At 41.9% G+C, this 22063-nt stretch overlaps 1 protein-coding gene across 3 annotated transcripts in view; it reads right to left on the bottom strand.

The window, feature by feature from the left end:
* dscaml1 (Down syndrome cell adhesion molecule like 1) overlaps window positions 1-22063 on the bottom strand; it is a 103007-nt gene that overhangs the window by 12131 nt on the left and 68813 nt on the right. For all 3 annotated transcript variants that reach the window (XM_086216226.1, XM_086216227.1, XM_086216228.1), the window contains 16 exons: window positions 20818-21093; window positions 20025-20324; window positions 17527-17669; window positions 16924-17053; window positions 15128-15406; window positions 14505-14633; window positions 14236-14415; window positions 12663-12868; window positions 11740-11836; window positions 11499-11627; window positions 11046-11213; window positions 10770-10840; window positions 10365-10605; window positions 6674-6820; window positions 6431-6586; window positions 3346-3485 (listed from right to left, as the gene is read on the bottom strand). In XM_086216226.1, the coding sequence (XP_086072352.1) occupies window positions 3346-3485; window positions 6431-6586; window positions 6674-6820; window positions 10365-10605; window positions 10770-10840; window positions 11046-11213; window positions 11499-11627; window positions 11740-11836; window positions 12663-12868; window positions 14236-14415; window positions 14505-14633; window positions 15128-15406; window positions 16924-17053; window positions 17527-17669; window positions 20025-20324; window positions 20818-21093 (2792 nt within the window). The remainder of the gene's footprint in view (window positions 1-3345; window positions 3486-6430; window positions 6587-6673; window positions 6821-10364; window positions 10606-10769; window positions 10841-11045; window positions 11214-11498; window positions 11628-11739; window positions 11837-12662; window positions 12869-14235; window positions 14416-14504; window positions 14634-15127; window positions 15407-16923; window positions 17054-17526; window positions 17670-20024; window positions 20325-20817; window positions 21094-22063) is intronic.

Below are 22063 nucleotides of genomic sequence, written 5' to 3'. Positions count from 1 at the left end.
CAACTCTGGTGTAAATCAACCACATTTTTGCACCATTGTGCTTAAAGTCAAACAAACACATGACCTCCTGGGTGGTGGTGAAAGCTCAGAAGTTAAGAGTTCTTGTATCTCCTTGAACTTCCATAAGTTTTCATCCATCCATCCATCCATCCATTTTCTTCCGCTTATACTGTTTAGGGTCGCGGGGGGGCTGGAGCCTATCTCAGCAGCTTTCGGGCGAGAGTCGGGGTTCACCCTGGACAGGTCGCCAGTCCATCACAGGGCCAACACATAGAGACAGCCAACCATTCACACTCACAGTCACACCTACAGTCAATTTAGAGTATCAATCAGCCTCGTCCCCTCTTGATGTCTTTGGACTGTGGGAGGAAGCCAGAGTACCCAGAGAGAACCCACGCAGGCACAAAGAGAACATGGAGACTCCACACAGAAAGATCCCGTACGCAAGCCGGGGCTCAAACCCAGAACCCTCTTGCTGTGAGGCGACAGTGCTAACCACTGCACCACGGTGCCACCCCTTAAAAACAAACACTCAAGTATAAATACACTGAGCATTAGAGAAAATCTGGGAGATGCCAAACTCAAGATCATTTTGTCACTCTTTAGTAGAGAAGCAGAAGTAATGTGAAGGACTCAGTGAACATCATTTTAATGTGACCTAAGCCCTGTGGTCGCTCCTGCAATCAGTGGTGGGAACAGAGAGGGGGATCGGGTGAAAGGTACATAGGTTCTGAAACAAGCAAGCAGAACACTGCATGACACTGAAGGGGTAGAGGACGGGGGGGTTGCTGGTGGAGGAGGGACAGGATGGGAGGGCCCTTCTCCTCCTCAGCTTTCCTGGGGGTGGGGGGGGGGCAAAGATTTGAGACAGAGGAAGACAATGGGGGATGGATAAATGAGTCAGTCAGAGATATCATGAACAGTCATACGCTAATGAGGCCTATCTATAGCGGGTAACAGCATGACAGAGAGGCGAGGTAAGGAGAGAAGAGAAGACACACACACACACAAGCAAACACAAATACACACTTGTATGAATAAACTGATGCAGATAACACACACACACACACACACACACACACACACAGTGGCATACATGACCTGGAGGCAGATGTGTAATTGCAGTGTGTTTAATCCAGCCATGTGTCTGCTGTCTAGACGTATGAATGTTTCTTGCACACAAACACACACACGCACACAAACACACACTCACACACACACACACACACACGCACGCACACACATGCGCACACACACAATCTTGCCATTTATTGCTGAAACCTAATTTAAACCCTAAACCTGAGGGTCTTTACACATTAAATATTTTTGCATGGGAAAAAGTATGTCTCCCCTCTGTATGCAAAATCTTAATTTTTGTTGCTTATCAAACAAGGAGGAGAAGAAGACCATCGTAATTTGTTACTTTTCTGTTGTGTGAACATTTCTGACTTGACCAAAAGAGTGTGAACTGCAGGTTTAATTGTTTTGATGCATTTGCAAATGTTACTAATTTTCATGTCCCTCATTCATCATGTCCCCGATGTGCAAAGACCACAAGACTAAATTTGACACATAATACAACCCTCTTTTTTTAACAGGTCATTGTTAAAGTAGTCACTTATTCCCCTGTCATTCAATTAAAACTCTACTTCTCAGATATTTCAACACAGACAAAAACACAGACTCACTGTCACCATCTGAGGTAAGTAAGAAAGTAGGAAAGTAAATGTATTTATATGGCACTTTTCAAGAGCAGATGTCACAAAGTGCTTCACAGAGGCAATAGGAAAACATGAATATAGACATAAAACACAATCACAGCAGAAATAGACAGCAAATAGAAAAGTTACACAGAAGCAAGTCTAAACAAATAGAGATTTTTACAGGTGTCTGTCCAGCAGTTTTCACAGAATTGAACACAACCACATCAGCCTTTAAGGCTCTGACCAAATATGTATCTGACAGTCAAACAGTTGAAGGGGTCAGCAAAAGCTTGTGGAAACCGTTTCCGAGCCTGCTGGGTTGTTTTTTTCCATTGAACAGTTTACTCTGAGAAAATAGATTCCAGTATTCATGTTGTTTTTCACATTTATGAGTACAGGCCGTCATGGAAGAATCCACTGGGCTTTTTATTACTTCCTCGTGTTCCCTGTTCATCATCCATTCCTCTTGTCCAACCTCTCAGTGTTTTTCTCTATACTTCACCCCACTGTGCAATCCTTCATGTCTCCCCCTGCGATCACTCTTCATCCCTCTCTTCATTTTCCCAACCCTGTCTGCCATCTGTGGGTCCACTCCTAGCTTTCCTTCCATCAAGTCCCCCACTGTTTTACATCTACTATCTGCAACTCAGATGTATATCTTCCTCTCCTCTCTCTTTCTGTACATCTGATGATAAACTCACCACTGGATGAATGGATGAATGGATGGATGGATGGCAGGGAAAAGAGATGGAGGGAGGGATGACTAAGTGTGTGTTGCTGTTATGGATATTACAATATTCCTTCAGCGTGGAGATAGCGGTGATCCAGGGAACGATAGAGTGAGATAATGAAAAGAGGAACAAAAGTACTCCCCACACAGCAAGTCTGACCCCCCCCCTTCCTCCTTCCTTCTCTCCAGTCGCACTCATTTACATAGTAATCATCCTGAACTCTGCATGGGGGCTTCAGAAAGAGGAAGAGACTGAGGATAGATAGATAGATAGATAGATAGATAGATAGATAGATAGATAGATAGATAGATAGATAGATAGATATTTGTGTTTGTGTGTGCATGTAGAATACATTTCTTGTTTCTTGAATTCACCCTTTCATAAAAACATGAGTTGCATAAATACATGCATCTGCCGTATATGGGCTATGTGTGATATATTTATGAGAGTGTGTTTATATTCATATGAGCTTGTGTGTCTGCATGTAAGTGCAAGTGTGTGTTTGCTGTCGGCTTGTTTTCTGCCCTGTTGATGAACAGATGAGGTTGTCCTGGCAACGTGATGAGACGCAGATATGCAAATAAGGCTGGAGGGTGAGCTCGCACGCACACACACTGCGGTATGAGGAGAGCTTATTTCACACACACATACGCACACACACAGACACACACACACCACACACACCTCTTGTTGAGACTGCAGCAAAAGACCATACACACACACACACACATGCACACACACACATGCACAAAGAAACAAATAAATGGACATAATAATCAATTTAAATTTGCTTCATCTTTGCATCATATCAACTGTATGATACAGGTGTTAATCTATGTGTCTCCTTCAGCCATGTTCCAAACACCATTCATGCACTTCCAAAAACTCATTGCACCCCTCTTGAAACTTACTGGTTGTCCGGACCCAGGGCTGGAGCAGTAGATAGTGTATTTGCGGATGATTCCATTTGGTTTGTGAGGGGGTAACCAGGACACCACAACACTACTGGCAGAGGAGGGGACAGCTTTGATGCCAGCTGGGGGTCCAGGATCTGAATCATAAAAGAGAGAAATAGAGGGCAGAGTAAAAATTTAAATCAGCTGGGTTTCTCTTTATGTACAGTAAGCCTAATTACTAGCTTTAAGGGTGAATGAAAATTGCCAGTAAGATGTTATCATGTGTTGTTGGTATTAAGTGAGCAGACCACAAGCACCAAAAAAGATCTAAGTGTACCATTAGGCTCTTGGCTCATGCTCTTTATTAGACATTAAATGATTGGGTAGCTGGCTAGCATGAAGGTATCATTACAATCCGTCTCTTGCAACACAAACTGATGCATGTTTTCAAAGAAACAATCAGAACAATCCACTATGCAACTTTCAAGGTTATAGATCCTGAAAGGTGTCCTGTCTTTATTCCTCTTTCTTTTCTGCTATTATGGTAAATTTAATACCTTTGGGTTTTTCACTACTCTGTGAATAGATCGGTTTGGTCATTTTTTTTAAACTATCTGACATTATCAGACCAAAAAACTGAATAACTGAAACTGAAAAATATTATTTTTGCACTACCTCTCTTTTGTTGCGTACATCAACCTTCTTCTGTCGTGTATAATTTTAATGTGGATAACACATTGAGATTTTGGAGGCACACCATCTGCTTGCAGGTTGTTTGCGACTGTGTGGCAAGGCCCTGCTACGATGGCGGGTGGTCAAGTATGCTAGCTGCAGTCAGAACCAAAAACAGCCCCACATCGCCAAATAAATGTGATTAAACTTGAGATAACCCTTAATTTATTTCAGTCAGAACCAAAACCTCACACTACTCGCTATCGGAGACTACTAGATTTGTGTTTGCTGTAATATGGCTATTAACAGTATGTTTCTTTGCCTTTCATTATAAACCGTGGTTCAAAAATTGTCACTTTTTTAAAATTACCATTATTCAGCGATAGAGAGAGAGAGGTTCAGGAGAATGTAAAGCTTCCATATCATCGCGCACAGGATCTTTCTGTGTGGAGTCTCCGTGTTCTCCCTGTGTCTGCGTGGGTTCACTCTGGTACTCCGGCTTCCTCCCACAGTCCAAAGACATGCAACTGGGGACGAGGCTGATTGATACTCTAAATTGACTGTAGGTGTGACTGTGAGTGTGAATGGTTGTCTGTCTCTATGTGTTGGCCCTGCGATGGACTGGCGACCCATCCAGGATGAACCACGCCTCTAGCTAGCCCCCCCCAGCCGACCCTTAACAGGATAAGTGTTCGAAAATGGATGGATGGGAATTCCTTATGATGTTTTGTCACCAGTTTTTTGTGTTTTCTGATAAACTTGAAAAAATGACTTTGGCAATTATTTTAAGAAGGCAGAAGGTGTTAAGAAGGTGTTGTATTATTTTTTTGTAAGAAGGAAAAAGTGAATAGTCACAGCCTTAGTAATTTTGCAGATTGCCTATGTTCACAAGTTTCAGCCTGCAATACAGCAGTACAACATTATGCAGTCATTTAGCTTCCCATCCTGAGGCTGATGCCACAGAAACATGGCCGTCAAGTGAATAACTTTCATGGGCCTAATACTCAAAGAAAAACAACTTTGACTGAAATGTGTCAATGTCTTTTCTTTCTTCTACCTTTTTCCCTTTTCACCACACAAGAAGGATGACTCTTTTTGTGTTGTACCGCCAAAAAAAGACGGCCTTATTCACAAAAAAACCCCACTTGCCCCATGCCGAGCATGCCAGTTTTTCAAGTCTCAGGGTCACAAAGGGAGCTTTGTTGTTGATGACCACACAAATATGATACAAAGACATTCAAGGTTAGAGGTCTTGTGAGAGTCAGATCGCATGCAATTACATTTAATATTAAACATCAAATAATTGTGCTGAACATATTCAAAAGGATAAAATGCAATTCTTAATGATGTGGTGGCCATTGAAAAGAAAAATTAAAATGAAGTGAATCACTTTCTTCCTCACTGTCTTTGTGTGTCTATGATACAGAAGTAGAGTGATGCAGCTGAGAAATGGCCGTTTGCACAATTCCACAAGTAACACTTTTCCATATGCTTGAAGGAGAACTGAGGGCAAAGGGAAGGGTGAGACAGAGAGACAGATAATGTTGAACGTATGTGAAGAGGTTGCCCCTGGACACAGTGTCAACATGCATCAGGGAAAAGGAGACACTCAGCTTGCCCCGGAAAAATACACACACACACACACACACGCACTCACACTCAAACACTAACAATACACATATCTGAAGAGGTACTGCGGCAAGGCTAACTCATAAAATTGAGATGTACTGTTGTGAAAGAGAGAGAATAAAGGCCTTTTCTGAAATGACACTTCTTAAACCCCCCCCCCTTTTTTTTCCTTCTCCAGACGCCTGCCTCCTCCTTTGCCTGGCCCCAGGGAGAGAGACAGAGAGGGGAGAGGCGGATACGGATGTAATCCACAGCCCACCAGTGTAAGCGCAAAATTAATTCTCTCTAAGCCACAAAGAATTAATCTCTCTCCTTGCGCTGGTGTGCGGCAGTAGACTTGCACACAAACAACAGTGCACATATACACACATGCACCCATACAAGCACACTAAAGCTGAGAAATGTACACATACAAACACACGCTTAGTGTGCGTGTGTGTGTGTGTGTGTGTGTGTGTGTGTGTGTTTCCCAAACACTTTCACATGCACAGATCGACACCCTTAGGCTCCTTAACCACACAGACATGCACTTTTTTGGCTTCTTAATTCTCATTAGCACTGGTAATGGCACATCAGAGCACAAAGAGGTTTTAATCAGCAACCTCAGCCTTACAAAGACCCCCTCTAGCCCCCCTGGTACTGTGCCTCCCACTCTGCAGCCTAAACCATGAAAGAAAAAAAAAACAACAAAAAAAAACCTTAGACCTGCCTAGATGATGTGATGAATCCAAAAGACATATCAGAATAATTCATCATTTCACTGATCTGTGTATGAAGATTTACTAAAATGTGGACTCACAGTCTTCGCGGGTCTGAATGTACAGGACATTACTGCGGACTCCATCACCAGCCTGAGTGTAGGCCAGCACCTGGATGCTGTAGTTGGTGAACTTCTCCAAGCCTCTGAGCTCTACTTGCTCCTTGGTAGTGGTGATATTCTGCATTTCACCCCACTCTAAGAAACAAAGAACCAGAGAGATATTCAGACAATGCACTGTTCACACCTGTTAGTAAATTGAGAGTGAAACGATGGGAACCACACCTCCATCCGGGAAGACAGCCCAAAACACCACGCGATATCCCTTCAATACGCCATGCAGTGTCAGTCTGGGAGGTTCAGCCCATGTGATTACTGCCTCATCAGATGTTACGGAAATGGCTCGCACATTTTGAGGAGGCTGGCTGGGTACTGGAGATTGTGGGAAAAGAAAAGGTTACACAAATAAGCTATCTGTAATAGTGCATACTTTCTTTGTATATGCTTCTGGTTTATATGTGTCAGTTAGTGTCTGACAATGCAGCAGAACGTTTTCATTAACATCATTTCTTTTTAAAATTTTGCACATCCTGTTTTTCTAGGCCACTGTGCTACATGTTTTAGTTAACTGGTATGACACAGGCAAGCTATGTCATAGTATCCTGAATTCTTTAAACACTGATATTGTCTTTTCTTCTTTATTATGGTCCTGATTGCTCATAAATCACTTCAGTTTAGCCAGAATTCATTCCATACTGGTTCAGGGACTACAGACTGAAATCTCCTTTCTGGCTAATTCAGAACATCTAATATTCTGCACTGTCTGTTTAAAATGCATGTCCATTCATCATCTTGTGAAGCAACTGGACACCTCATCAGTGATTTTGGGTCTTTCAACAATCAGAGATTCTTCCCAAGCTGATCAAGTCCGGGGAGATGTCTAACTTGAACTAAATAATAAATAAATTGGAAAAAAGATCGACCAAACCCCTTCAAAGAAGTTCTATTCAATGTAGGTCCCTTTTCAGAGTTTCATTTCAACACCAGTAATGATATTTTAAGCTGTATGTTGTTCTTCAGACCATAATGTCTTGAAATAGATTATTCTGCATATTTGCATCCCTTCACATTGCGTCAAAATTTCTCCAAGATGTGTTAAGGAGTTTTGAAACTCCCTAAAAATGAGGAGAAATTTGGCTTGAACAAGGATTAGTAACTGTGAAATATGTAGGCTGTCATAGGTGTTTCATGCATTAAAATAGTCAATGATTCAGTATGTCAGGGTGTGTGGTTACACATGATGTCTCTACACAGCAAATCATATCTCTACATTCAATGTGCACTAACTCATAGTGATCCACAATTTAATTTTTTTTACTCCTCTGTGGTATAATCAAAACCCCCACCACAGACACTGTGCAATGGCTGTCAATTATATTAGGACTATCTTCGTCATTTAATTACATGGATAGATAAGAAAAACCCTCTCTGAAAGCCAAAATCTTATTTCCATATCAAACTTGTAATGAGAAAACTGGCTAGCCTGATATATAGGGCCATGTCTCTCTCTGTACAAGCCCTGCTCTGTTCTCACTGGTCCAGGTGTCTCTTCTATTGGCCACCACTGACCATTAGTCTTTGAGGCTTTGAATAACGCACACTGTTGAGGATGAACAGAAGTCAAGTTGTGCGAAAGGGAGGGGCAGGAAGAGAGGAAGAGAAATGACTGAAAGAAAGAGAGCACTGAAAGAGGGAGATTGGGCCAAGTCCACCAGGGAGTTTCTCTGCAGCTGGTGTAGAGAGGAGGATGGAGGAAGGGAGGGAAGGAGAAAGGAGGATTACAAACAGGGTTTTGCATGAATAAACCTTTTGGGCTCCAAGTCTAAATCATTAGAGTGAAACAAAACATAGCCCAGTTTATTGCTTCCCAGTCGCACCTTTATGAAAGTCGATAGGGGCAGCGTGCTGTTTAGAGGAAAAAAGGAGCAAGTAAATCCAAACTGTGCAGTACATATCACTGAATAGAAGGACGATAGCTAAATATGAGAGGTAACGAAGGGTAGAACAAATTACTGCCAAGAAATAAGTGCAAGAGTTTGGGGTGGTGGTGGTGGGCGGGGGTGTGTGTGTGTGTGTGGGGGGGGGGACTACAGGAAAATAATGAAAAGGCCATTTTGGACTTTGGCTAGAGGGAGGAGATGAGGGTGAGGAAGAAGGGAGGAAGAGAGTTAAAAGCAAAGGGAGCAAGGGAAGGGGCAAAAAAGATGAAAAGAGGAGCAGAGAGACAATGCGCTCAGCTGTGGATAATTACAGCAGGAAGCCAGCAGAGGAAGAGAGAGATAGATAGAGGGAGAGAGAGGGAGAGAGAGACAGAGAGAAAGACAGACAGACAGACAAGCTAATTATAATTATTTTTAGTATGCTTGTTGTTATCACTATTATCATAATGGCCATCAATATCACTGTCGCCACGGTGACAGCCACAGGGAAGAGCTGGAGGGCTCTGGCTGCTCTGGACCAATTGGGCTTAGTGGACAAGTATGTATGTGATGTGTGGGAGTGTGTGTGTGTGTGTGTGTGTGTGTGTGTGTGTGTGTGTGTGTGTGTGTGTGTGTGTGTGTGTGTATTTGCATGAAAAAGCAAGGCAGTGATGACATGCAAGGGAGAGGTGAAAACCTTTTTTTTTTTGCATGTACAGTGGATAAGACTTTCTCATCTTTTGCCCTGATAATAAACAATGAATAGAATTCAAATGAAAATATAAGAACTGCAATATGGAAGCTCTTCTTGAAAGAAACTAAGTACTTGGATTTCTTCTGTTTCTGGAAAGCATTGAAAAAGAAAAGAAAAGATGGTATTTTTACATTTTTAAGAACTATCGGCTATATCAGCCGTCCTTTATATTTACATGGGCTTGTTTTTGCGATGCTAAATATAAATGTAGAGTCACTTTGTTTATTGATTGCACCAGGGAACTAAACCAAGTTTTTGGCTACACTCATTTATGTCATTCACGTCTTTTTTCAAAAGACGTCATAGGAAAAGAACACGACCTTTGTTTTTAGGGTCAAATCTGAATAGAGATACATGTAGAGTTATTTCTCTAAGGACTTCCAAACTGAGGCATTTAAGAATGTTCACAAGAACTAAATCTGGTGCACCTGCCATAATTATATGAATTTATTTGCAGCCTTAGAGGAGGTTTTTGCACCTTAACTGCCTTTGTCATGTTGTCATTCATTTGCTAATTTATAAAATAAATTAGTCATATTTAGCCCATTTGTTCACTTAACTGACACACCTACCTATATGGATAGGAATCCCTCTGGGGGTTGCAACTAATGGTTCTCTCCAACGTTGATAAATCGGTAAATGTTTTCCCCTGATTAATTAATTAATTGTTCTATTTGTAAAGCAGTTTTGTCCAATCCAAGGTGATGTCATCAAATGTCTTAGCCAATAGTTTCAAATCAAAAGGAAATCAATGAAGTAGCATGCTGGGATAGAAGAACGTCAAGAAACCAATAAATGTTATTGGCATTGTTGGTTGAAAATAATGACAATAATCAGAACAGTTGCAGATCAATTGCCAACAAATTGACAAATTACTCAGCCACCCGGCTACCCTATCACCCACTCTATTCTTCAGTGCCTGAGTGTGGTGTCTTTGTATAAATCTTTGTATTGCAGCAGCCAGAATTCATTCTTGAGTGATTTTAGGTTGAAACATGATTTGACACAGTTCTAACTGCAACTCAGAACAAGCAGTAGCTGTGAATTAAAGCCAAAGCTGACAGAAGGTGATATTTTATGCAATGGACAGTTTACTCTTCCAGTCTATATATATTACCATGTGAATGTACTGCTGCTGGTCAATAAAGTAACCCTCTTTAAACTTAAAAGGCCAACAGTCATGTTTTCATACATACATTTACATACATTTACCCTACGGACTGTTCATTATTGTGATCCTTACCATCTTCTAGTGTTGTTGCATTGATCTCAGAGCTAGAGGGACCAGTACCAGCTCTGTTGAAGGCTTGGACAACCACACCATACTGTGCAAACTTCTTCAGATTATCCAGTGTGTACACTTCACTGTCTCCAGTGGCCTTCATCTCGACAATGCTGTACTGGCCGTTGCTGCCTGGACCGTTCTCTCTGTAACCTATCTGGTAACCCCGGATCACACCATTTTGCAATTCCTTTCTGGGAGCCTGGGGGATGAAATGAGTGCAGCAAATGTTAAAGAAACATCTATTCAAATCTCTGGAATTCAGGATTACTTGAAAATCTTTATACACCAAAATGCATTGCAAAATAATCTATTTTGCACTATTTTCCAAGTAGTTAAATGAGATAAAGATGATTAAGACTTTACCTTCCACGTGACCCTGATACTCTGAGAGGTCACCGGCTGCAGGATCACATCCATAGGAGGACCATCAGGTTCTGCAGAGACAGACAGAGGACTGGGACTGAAACCTATCCCACTGATGGGAACACTTTAAATATTCTGGTCTAAAACTCTTGGAGGTGTCTCTATTTGTTACAAGGTTGTTGTTTTTTACCTCAGTCAAATATGATTATTCAAGGACAGGTCAACACAGATGCCGAGAGAAACAGAACTTTGCTTTATATTTGCCATCATACTTACGTGCTTCCTCTGTGCTAATGGTGAGTTCCTTGCTGGCTTCACTCTTGCCTATGGCATTGTAGGAGTACATGCGGATGCTGTAAACAGAAGCTGGGTGGAGGTCCACTATGTTGGCCTGATTGTTGGTGGGTGAGATATTGCGAGTGGCGTGCTTAAGCTCCCAGGAATCTGACCAAAAAAAAAAAGTTTATTTTTCTTTTTGAGATGTAGATATTTGGACAACATTTTTCCCATTAAAAACATCCCTCATCCTCTTTTGCATTTATATTGTTTTGGCAATTTGGCTCTTAACATCATAAAAAAGAACAAGATATAAGAGGTCAGGTAGAAATATGTATTATTAGCATTTTGACAATCAATCTCAGTCGATTCACAGTGTTTTTCAAATGAAGAAATTAAACAGATTAACATTATATTCCACTGCTATGTTCTTTCTACCCTCTTTGTACTTACCTGTCTTGTTCTTATACTCGATATCGTACGAGGTAATGACACTGTTTCCATCAAACCTCTGTGTCCACCGGAGATTCATACTTCGATCTTTCACTTCTCGCACCTCCAACTCTGGGGGATCTGGAGGTTCTGAGGAATAGAAAAAGAAAAGGAGTGAAGAAGCGGAATAAGGGCGAATGGTTGGAGTGACATCAAAAGAAAACAATTGTTGGTTTCAATGCATTTGGATAAGAGTTGTCACCTTGCACAGTGAGCTGAATGAGCCCCCGTCCCTCTCCATAAGAGTTGATGGCATGGCAAGAGAAGAATACTGAATCCTCACGCTCTGCTGGCTTTAGCTGTAAAGAGAGAAATTTTGGAACAAGACAACCAAGTTTTTCTGTGGGCAGGTCTAAATATGGAAAAGTGCCAATCCCTTGGTGCACTTGGTGGAGAGGAATGGCCAAACTTGGTGGACGAGTGTAGCATGGAACAAAAAAACAAAACAAAACAAATAATGCAGATATGTTGAACGTAGTAAAAATGACATTTTTTAACAATCAACTTGACTGACCTCACCTTAGTGCGTCTTAGTATTTTCTAATTGTGGTTATTTACCAGCCAATTTAAAAGTTAACATCAATTTCTCATAAGACACTCTAAGGATGCCTTCATTTTAGGTTTAACTCCATAAACATACGTATGGTATCCATTTTTCCGGTGTTTCAGGCATTAGTAGTTGCAGAGATAAATCATCCCATTTTTTAAAATCTGCAGCAAGACTTGTTGCTGCCTAGCTGATGCTAAAATGTCCAGTCAGATGACTTGAGGAGAGGCATTGTCGCTCCTTGCCCTTATAGACACTTCCTCATATGTCATCATATCCAAGAGATTATAAACAGTTTTAATTGCCAAACTGCTACAATGATAAACTGACAATTAAAGGAGCCAAGATGACTGGCCATGACTCATACCAGCCTAACAATCTCATTTTCAGAATCTTAAGAGTAGTGGATTTACTCTCTGTGGCTTTTAGATAGTGTAACTGATTTGAAATTTCTACCATGGTCTCGAGTGTAAAAACACAAAAGTGAAAAAAATAAAAAGTGCATGTGCACGTGTAATAAATTCACTGCTGTCTGGTTTTATCAGTTTGATCTTCCACAATATTTACGTGTTTCTCACCTTGAGTGTAGACAACACCTCGTCTGTCTTCTCATTTGGACTCGTAGTAATGGAGTAACGGGGGTTGCGGTCAGGGTCAATGACTGTGTCGCCCCTCTCCCAGCGTATGATGATGGGCCATTCTCCTCTGGCTGTGCAGTTCAGCTCCTTAACATGACCCTTTTTGGCCATAGTAGTGTTGGGGTGACTTGTGATCATAGCTGGGACTGAAGATGAGGCCAAGATAAGATGTAACAGGGAGAAATAGCGAGAGTAAACAAATTGATACAGGATATTAGATGAGAGAGACTAATAAATGTGACATGCAAGACAAAGTAAGTGGATAAATACACAGGAAATAAAGAAAATAAGTGAGAGTAAAGAGTGAAGGGGTTGGACAGCTGGCAGTTAAAAAGGTGGAGTTCCATCACAGTAGGGCAATGAAGAGCTATAGTCAATGAGGTAAAGTCAATAAACCTCTCTCATTCTGCAATAGTTAACACTGAGGTCTAGGTGAATGAAGAGGAAAAAAACGATACACTCTGCCTTCCCCTGTACACAAAATCACTCACACACTTAATCTTGGTTGGCTAACACACACACAATATTGATCTGAGTGGGGTTCTTCTGTTTTGTTTTCATCACTTATTCATCCCACCCTCCCTCTTTTTCCTCTTTTCCTCCCTCTCTGCTGAGCGAAACAGACAGAATTGAGGGAGGCATCGGAGAGGAACGGTTCAATCAATAATACTAACACTAGAAGTACAGAGAGAGAGAGATAGAGAGAGAGAGAGCATGAGCAAGAGAGAGGTGTATGTATGTATGTATGTATGTGTGTGTGTGTGTGTGTGTGTGTGTGTGTGTGTGTGTGCACGCGTGGGGGCACGGGGAGGGGCAACCTTGTGACAACAGAACATGGTTAAACTAGCAGATGTATTTATGTGTTTATGTGTGTGCAACAGGCCAGGAACTAAAAGCTAACATCTCTTCTGTAAGTACAGCTATTAATGCCCTTCTTCCTGTTTGACAGCTTGTGTGTGAGTGTTATGGTACGTTCTCTTGATGTATTTACTCTCTGCATTTACTTCACAGAGGGCGTTACTGTCAGCGAGGGGAGGATGGAGAGATTGATTGCAGATAATGATTAAGCTCAAAGTGTTTTTGATTGTCTGTAGACAGATCCCAAGAGTCAAAAGATCAATTGTTCAGTTGCTTGACATTCGCTCTACCAAACAGATGCACGCGCACATGCACATGCACACACGCATACACACACAAACACACACGCATACACACACACACGCACGCACGCACGCACACACACACACACACACACACACACATACAATCTCTTTGTCGTGGTTGTACCTCTTAATTTTTTTCTTTGTTAAGTCAAATTTGCTCCACCAATTTATCAGTGAATGTTCATTACAAAAGAGAAGGGAGAGAGAAAGTGTAAGCTGGCTCACTGGTTTAACAAAAAATCATAGCATGCACAAATTGATCACTGGAGAGTCCGAGATGCCCTCACTGCAGTCATTTACACATGAACAAACCCCCATACTCTGCTACATTAACCTGAATGTATACTCACTCTTTACAGTTAGAACCATGCTCTTGCTGATGTCTGAGCCAACCCCATTGGAGGCCTGACAGAGGTAGAAGCCACGATCTTCTTCTAGGACATGTCTGATGAGGAGCGAGCCATTATTCATGATCTGGATACGGCCCGTCAGAGGCACAGGGTGGTACTGCTGTGGGTTCCCAATACCCGCTGGGCAAAAAAGAGAAGGAGCAGGACTGTAACTAGATGCATTCTGATGGACTTTGGAGAATATGAATGTATGAATGGATTCACAGTACCTAGTGCACCTTTGGCATGCTTCCACATGACCTTAGGAGGAGGGTAACCATCTACTGAACAGTTTAGAATCCCTGCCTTCCCATAGATCCCATCCTGGTTGTTGGGCTGCACCACAAACCGAGGAGGCACTTAAGTATTTAAAGAAAAAAAATTAAAAGTCATTTAAAGCCTTAATTTCAACATTGGAACCATATCTCTTTTTACGTCAAAACACAGTATTTTAGTCAACATCAGTAATGCTGCCCCACTAAATTAAAGCTTATGCTTACAGTTTCAAACAAGATGCAATAAATCTGGGTTTTGGTGTCACACATATTTAAAGCAAATGTGTAAGCAGGACTGGGCAGTCTCGCTCAGCCGGTCAAAGACGTGTATCATCATTTTCTTGAAATAATAATGGAATTACAGGAACTGAAAAAAGCAATTGAATTTTAAAGGAAGTACAGGATCTGGTGTTTTTTCCAATTTAAATAATACTTCAGTCTAAAAATAATAAAAAGGACACTGCTGCATCAATTTTAACTCCAAATCAGTCTAAGTGCATTCAGAAGTGCTCCTTTTAAATAGCATCCTCTCTTTGTCTTTGCTTTTCTCTAACTCTTCACACTCTGTCCTTCCTTACCTGTTACTGTGAGCTGCCTCTCTGTGCTCACAGTGGCAGCATCGTTGCTGGCAATGCAAGTGTAGTTGCCATTATGTTTGAGTGACACTTTGGATATCTGGAGGGAGCTCATAAACTCCTTCGTATCAATGGTGATGCCCGAGGAAGGCACAATCTCCTGTCCATCCTTGCGCCATGTGATGCGTATGGGCATATCACCAGATGAAACCACGCAGGCGATATACATCAATTTCCCGATGGAGGTTGGTGGAAAGTCAAATGGTTGGATCAGTGGAGGAACTAAAATATTTAGTGAAGTGAATGAAGGGGAGGGGAGATGAGTTGAGAAGAAGGAGGAGTAAATATGCGTGTAGTTGAGACAAAGTGATATAAGGAAAGATTGTGATATGGGATAAAGGACGAATAAGTAAACAGAAGAGGCAGATCAACTCAAGGAAATGAAAAGGAGAGCAGGGGAGAGAAACGGCAAGGACAGGCAACAGGGTGAAATAAAGGGTAGAGAGAATGAGGCAAAGATGTAATGAAAACAAAGACAAAAAGATGAATGAAAACAGTTTGGGGGTTGTTTAAATGAGCAGGGTTAGTAAGAGGTGAAGACAGAGATTTGAGGCGGATATGGAATAAGTGAAGGATGGCGTAGAGAGAGAAAGTCAGATGTGAAGACAAGGGGAATACGGGTAGATACACAGATTTGAAGATTCGAGGGCATTGAAAGGACATGGGGTAGGAGAGTGATGTGATGGTGGAGTGAGAGAGAGAGAGAGAGAGAGAGAGAGAAAGAAGCAGAGGAAGGAGACAAAAAGACAAGAGATAGATTCAGAATTTGATTTGACAGGCTCATTGGTAAAAGACTAGTACACGAGTCTTGATTTTATCAGCCAAGCCCGGACCCCCCCAATAGCTTCCAAACCATTGGCCAACTAGTCCCTCTGCCTACTCTGCAGGCACCAGTTCCCCCTCCCAACCTCTCTGGTCTACCCCACCCTACCCTGATAAAGCCAGCCCATAATAGCCGCTCTAATTAGAGCGCCATCCGCAGGGGGAGAACAGTGTTGCCATGGAGACCGATGGAGGTGATTTGGAGTCGGGGAGGTGGGGGTTACTGCTGAGACATCTGGGGGATTTAATGTGGACCTCATTAAAATTCATCTAATTAAATCAAAGACATGACGAGCACACAGTCACAAGCATATACCTACACCCACACTTAGCTAATGCGCACATATACACAAAGAAACACTATAACACGCAAATACCTCACATTTGATGAAGCCAAGAGAAAAGACACACTCACATTCAGCAACTTCCTAAAACAAACATCTCATATTATTGCTGCAGAACATCACATAACAGACGAGATGACACACACGTATGCACTCTGTCACACACGCACACACAAATCTTATACAATAGCACTCTTGCTCTGTGTAATTGCTGAGTGGTTGAGCAAGCGTGCTAGGCCACTCCGCCCCTTAATCAGGGGTTATTAGAGGCAATGCATACAGCTTTCTTCTCCTCTCTCTCTCTCTCTCTGTTGCACATACACCCTCCTGCTCACTCTGTTCTCGCCCTCAACCCCTCTCACAATCACCTCTTCCACTTTCATCATTCTTTTTCCCACTACATTTTAAAACTATGAGCCAGAAACAGATAGATTCATATACTTAACAATTTTTACTCATGGAATATCCCCCAGATGCTGCGTACTATTTATATTTTGGAAACTAAGAGAATCGCCTCGGTGAGATAGTAAATTCTAGACACCTTGTGACATCTTAACACTTTCTGAAACTGACCTTTGACTGTGATATAAACCGTCTGCGTGATGAACAACTGTGGTTGTATTAGCACGCTACACACATAGGCGCCCTCGTCCATCCCCTTCTGGACATCGCTGAGCTTCAGAGTCCCGTTCTCGTACACAACCTGGATGGACATCAGCAGTGTTACACTCAGAGATGCCACATCAAGGTCAAAACATGGCTGACACCAACTGATTTTTCCAAGTTCATCACTGTGAAAATTAGTTTCAATAAAACTGATAAAGTAAAACTACGGGGGTAATAAAGCACTATTTGAGTCGAGGAGGCTGTAGAACTTTGCATCAGTTGTTACAAACATTTATCTGACACTCATATTTGAATTGTTTCAAGAGGGGTTCAAGTCAAATGTTACATTTTTAAATTATTCAGACAGGTGAATTTAAAATATCTGAATATCAAGTTGTCAAAAAACGAATTAGTTGACAAACATTCAAACTAATACCTCCACTAAAAGAACTATTGATGTTCTTCGAAATACTCAATGTACGTTGCCTATGAAATTCACATACTTTAGAATTATGTTGTATTTTGTTTGTATTTCTCCTGTCCCTTGTCCAGAAATGAATCAAACTTTACCTGGCGATGGTTGTCTGGCAGCAGAAGCCCCTCCTTGTACCAGTTGATTGAATAATAAGGATACCCAATCACACGGCAGTTTATAAAAGAGTTTCGTCCTGCAACTGCAGTGATGTTCTTCATCGGCCGGATCCTCGGAGGACCTGATTAACAGATAGAGAGAGAGAGGGAGAGAGAGAGAGAGAGAGAGAGAGAGAGAGAGAGAGAGAGAGAGAGAGAGAGAGAGAGAAATGGGCAGAGGGCGCATAAGGGATAGAAAGAGGAAGAAAAGAAGATAGTTATTTGGTGGTGTCACGGACAAGAAATGGAATTTTAGGAATAAAGGGAAGGAGGGGAGTGATGGGGAAGGGAGTTTGGGGAGAAGGGAAGGGATGTAAAGGGGAGCATGTAGAGGTGTGGGCAAGAGAGGTGAGAGTGTCTATACCTTTATGTTAAAAAAAATACTTCTGGAGTTAAATGTGTTTCCATATTAATATTAAGGTTGTGTCTTTATTCCAAAGATTATTCATAACCACTCACTGTTGACAGGTGGGTTTACACCATCCTAGACGCACATATAGCTCATGTTTATATAGGTTTAAAGAAACAACTACTCAGAGAAAAGAGGACAGGAACATAAATAAGCCCTGTTACACAGCTTTGAATTAATGGCTTTAATTTAAGGAAATGAAATAAAACAAACAAACAAACAAACAAAAGATTCTTGATAATGCTATGGACACTTCTATTTGATATTGTTTCCCATAGCAACAGAAAGGATATAAGAATGTTAGGTTTTATATTCAGAACAGCAGGGAAAGCAATACTGTTTGCAGGTCAGAATAGATTTGCAATGGTAATTTCATGTAACATTACTGACATTTCAAGAAATGTATATACTGTATCAGAGAGGAAAAGTGAGTGGGTGAAAGGGACAAATCAAAACTAAAGTTGTTTAAGTACTCTATTTTGTAGCTTTAGTTTATTGGCAGATATCCCAGAAGAAAGAAGAATTCAAAAAGATTTCTTCTTTGTCCTGGATATTTTTATCTGTTATTATTTACATGCATGGACGAGAACATCAAAAATGTCATATTCCTCAAAAAATTGTATTTCTGCAGACCAACTTCAAATTATTACACACCTGCAGCATTGCTGTTTGGTACTGACCTGTGTGTTTTCCATGCTTGCACAGGGTGGCGCATGGTTTTCTTTATATCATATATGTGTTTTTTCTGGGACAAAGGATGTACCTAACAAAAATGAAATGCTTCGGTATGTTAAGTCACGTGCCACTGCCAAAAGAAAACAGGACAGTGACAGTAACAGTAACAGAAGCTGTGGGCAGGTAGACAGACAGTTATATGGACAGAGAGTGTGTTTAGCGTCATTGAATGACACCAGCAGCAACCAGTCAATCATCCTTCACATCTTTGCTGACCTCGTCTTGTATCTTTGTTTTTGTCTCTCCCTCCAGCCCTTCTACCCCACTTCTCCCTCTCTTTCCCTCTTCTCTGTTTCTCAGTGTGTGCTGATCTTTGAAGTCACAGCTCTGACGAGTCAAAGATGTATTATTCAGTAGCACCGCCACTCACACACACACACACACACACACACACGTATGTGTGTGTGTTTGACTATATCTGTGCAGCTGTAGGCCTCCTAACTGTAAAGGAATAAGTTGAGTGTGTCCCATTTATGAGTGGGTAAACACACTAATGTGTCTCTGCTTTTGCAGGTGTGGCTCTGCGTGTGTGTGGGAATGTGTCAGTTTGTGTTGCATGTAGGGCTGAAGCTCTCTGGCAGTGGTCCTCATTCTCACTTCAATGATCATTCTGGCATGCCTCCTTCCAGCAGACACTCATGTCACAACTACACATCTCAACATAGGATGAAGAAAAGAGAGCGAGAGGGTGAGAGAGAGCGAGAAAGAGGGTGATACAGTCCTGTCCAGCGGTGTCACTTGTCATCTCAGATGACAATGACATCACCAGTCCTGCCACAAGGGTTTTCCATCACTCTGCTGACAGGCACATGCACTCATTCATCTCTTAATCCATTCTAGCTCTTTTCTTTTTCTATAGCCATCTGATTCTTGCTCCCTTGATCTCACTCCATATGCTATCACCTAACCTTAAATTTGAACCTGCCTTGAACCATGTCTATCTGGGTGCGTGTGTGTGTGTGTGTGTGTGTGTGTGTGTGTGTGTGTGTGTGTGTGCTCAGCAACAGGATACGTTTGAAGTGACGAACTGCAGGTAAAAATGACCTTATGAGCCAAATCGACACCTCAAGGAACAAATAACTGTTTGTTATTACAATACAAGCACAGACCAATTGACCAACAGGAAAAATTGAAGTAAAATGTAAGAAAAAAAAATAAAAGCATATGTATGCAGGACACACAGACATAGATGGAGATACACAATGGTTGGAGGATAGGATATGGGTCAGGGTAAGGGTAGGGGTCAGGCTATAAGAAGCCTCTGTATGACTGATATTGAAAAGTAGACAGGCACCTCTTACGTTTATGCGCGCTTGGTACTCGGCACTACCAGCCGAGTTTCGTGCGGCGCACCGATACACTCCTCCGTCGCGAATCTGCGGGCTGCTGACGTTGACATGGCTCACTGTGCTGCCATCGGAGAGCGTGTACTGGCTGGCTCGAACACGTGACAGATCACGAGCTACAGGCTCGTCATCCAGGGTCCAGGTGATGGTGGGAGGAGGAGCTCCTTTGGCAGCACACATCAGGGAAAATGGTTCACCCGGGACCACCACACGCTCACTGAAGGAGGCAACAATACGGGGTGTACCATCTGAGAGAAATTAGCAAGATGAAAGAGACAGGGTATGATGTTAGAAACATATAGACTGACTTTGGTGCTTGGATTCAGACCAGTATTATGGCTGTATGATAATAATAATGGTTTGGATGAGAGAGGATATATCTCTATATTCTGCAAAGGCAGACCGTAAACAGATTAATTTAACTAGAGACACTAGCTTAAATTTCACTGCTCGTATGTTGGTAATGAAAATTGATATCAAAAACATTCATATTTCTGTGTGCTAGACTGGATTCATCTATTAATTAAAAAAAACTAAAACTGATGTTTCTTTTTCTTCTTTATCAAACTTTCTGGAGCATTTTGCTATGATGCAGCAGAGATTTGATGAAAATGAGAATGTCTAATCTTATTGCTTCAATAATAATTAAAAAATTAACCTCTCTTACCCTGTTAGTGTTAACGTGCACAGTTCATTTTATCTATATTCATGAGCTTGATAATTCACAAATTTCTGTCTCACCTTCAAGTAGTATAATGGAAAAGTCCTGGGCAGTCTGGCCCTTGCGAGTAGCAAAGCACTGATAAGCTCCTGAGTGTCTTTTTTGGGCAGCAGATATGAACAGTGTCTCATTGTGAGGCCCTTGGATGGAGAAGTGCTGGTCTGGCAAGACCGGTTCTGTGTTACGGTACCAGGACACGGTAAAATGTGGGGAACCCTGGACAGCACAAGACAGGATGACGGTACTACTGATCCCCGTCTTCAGGTTCTTTGGGGACAAGGTGACCCGCAATGGCTCTAAAGAAAGGGGAAAGAGACAGAAAAGAGTCTAGAAAACATGTATGTAGTTTGATATGAGTTTGTTGAAACAATATTCAAACCTGTTGGCTTATTACCGACCATCTAAACATTGGTGATATGTGAATATGTCTGAGAGAAAGCAATTTGAACCACAGTGCAGGCCAATACCAACTCTGCGTGTGTGTTTGTGTGTGTGCGCGTACGTGTGTGCTACACAATGGTGAAAACAGAGACAGAAAGAGAGAAAGGGGAGAAAATGTCAGTGAACAATGCAGCAGCTGGTGTTAAGTGCTCGAGGTTACTGACTGTGTGTTCAAGAGACAGTCTATGTGCATGAGAGAGACAGATGAGAGATGGGTGCATGTACTGTAAGAATGTGTTTGTGTGAGTGTGTGTATGTTCATGTGTTTGCGTGCGCATGTGTGTCCCACCTTCCATGGCCTGTCACAGGTTGTTTGTGGCTTGTGCAGTGATGTGCCCTGTGGCCAGTCTGCCCAGTGTCCAATGACTTCCTCCTTTTTCTGACCATCCCCCATCTCTATGTCAACCTTACCTCCACAAGTGTGCCATCTCTTTTACTGGCATAGCCTCCTTGAACCTCTTCCATTCATACACACAGCTTTATAAAATCTCTCACATCCTCAGTGAATAGAGCGCCAGGCCTGTAAAGTATGTTCTCCTCTGTCACCGTAGCGACACCTCTGTGGGGTTTGAGAGCACAGCGGGGGAACAAGCCATCCACAAAGATCAAGCTCATGCTCAGCCCAGACGAGGTTGGGGGGTGGATTTATAGGTGATATGGGGGCCAAGGCAAAGCCAACAGAGCTTGAATGATGTTTCCATCCTTCCTGTCCATGACCTCACATCACATTCATTCACATCTGTCCATATTTCTATAGTTGTCAGTGTAAAACAGTGGAGGCCATGAAAGGTGTAACACAGAGTCTATAATCTGCTCTGGACTGGT

This window comes from Aulostomus chinensis, chromosome 10 (assembly GCF_037954235.1).
Source record: "Aulostomus chinensis isolate RoL2024-O1b breed Wild chromosome 10, RoL_Achi_v1.0, whole genome shotgun sequence".
In the NCBI taxonomy this organism is placed as follows: Eukaryota; Metazoa; Chordata; class Actinopteri; order Syngnathiformes; family Aulostomidae; genus Aulostomus; species Aulostomus chinensis.
This window is presented reverse-complemented; position numbering and strand designations above follow the sequence as displayed.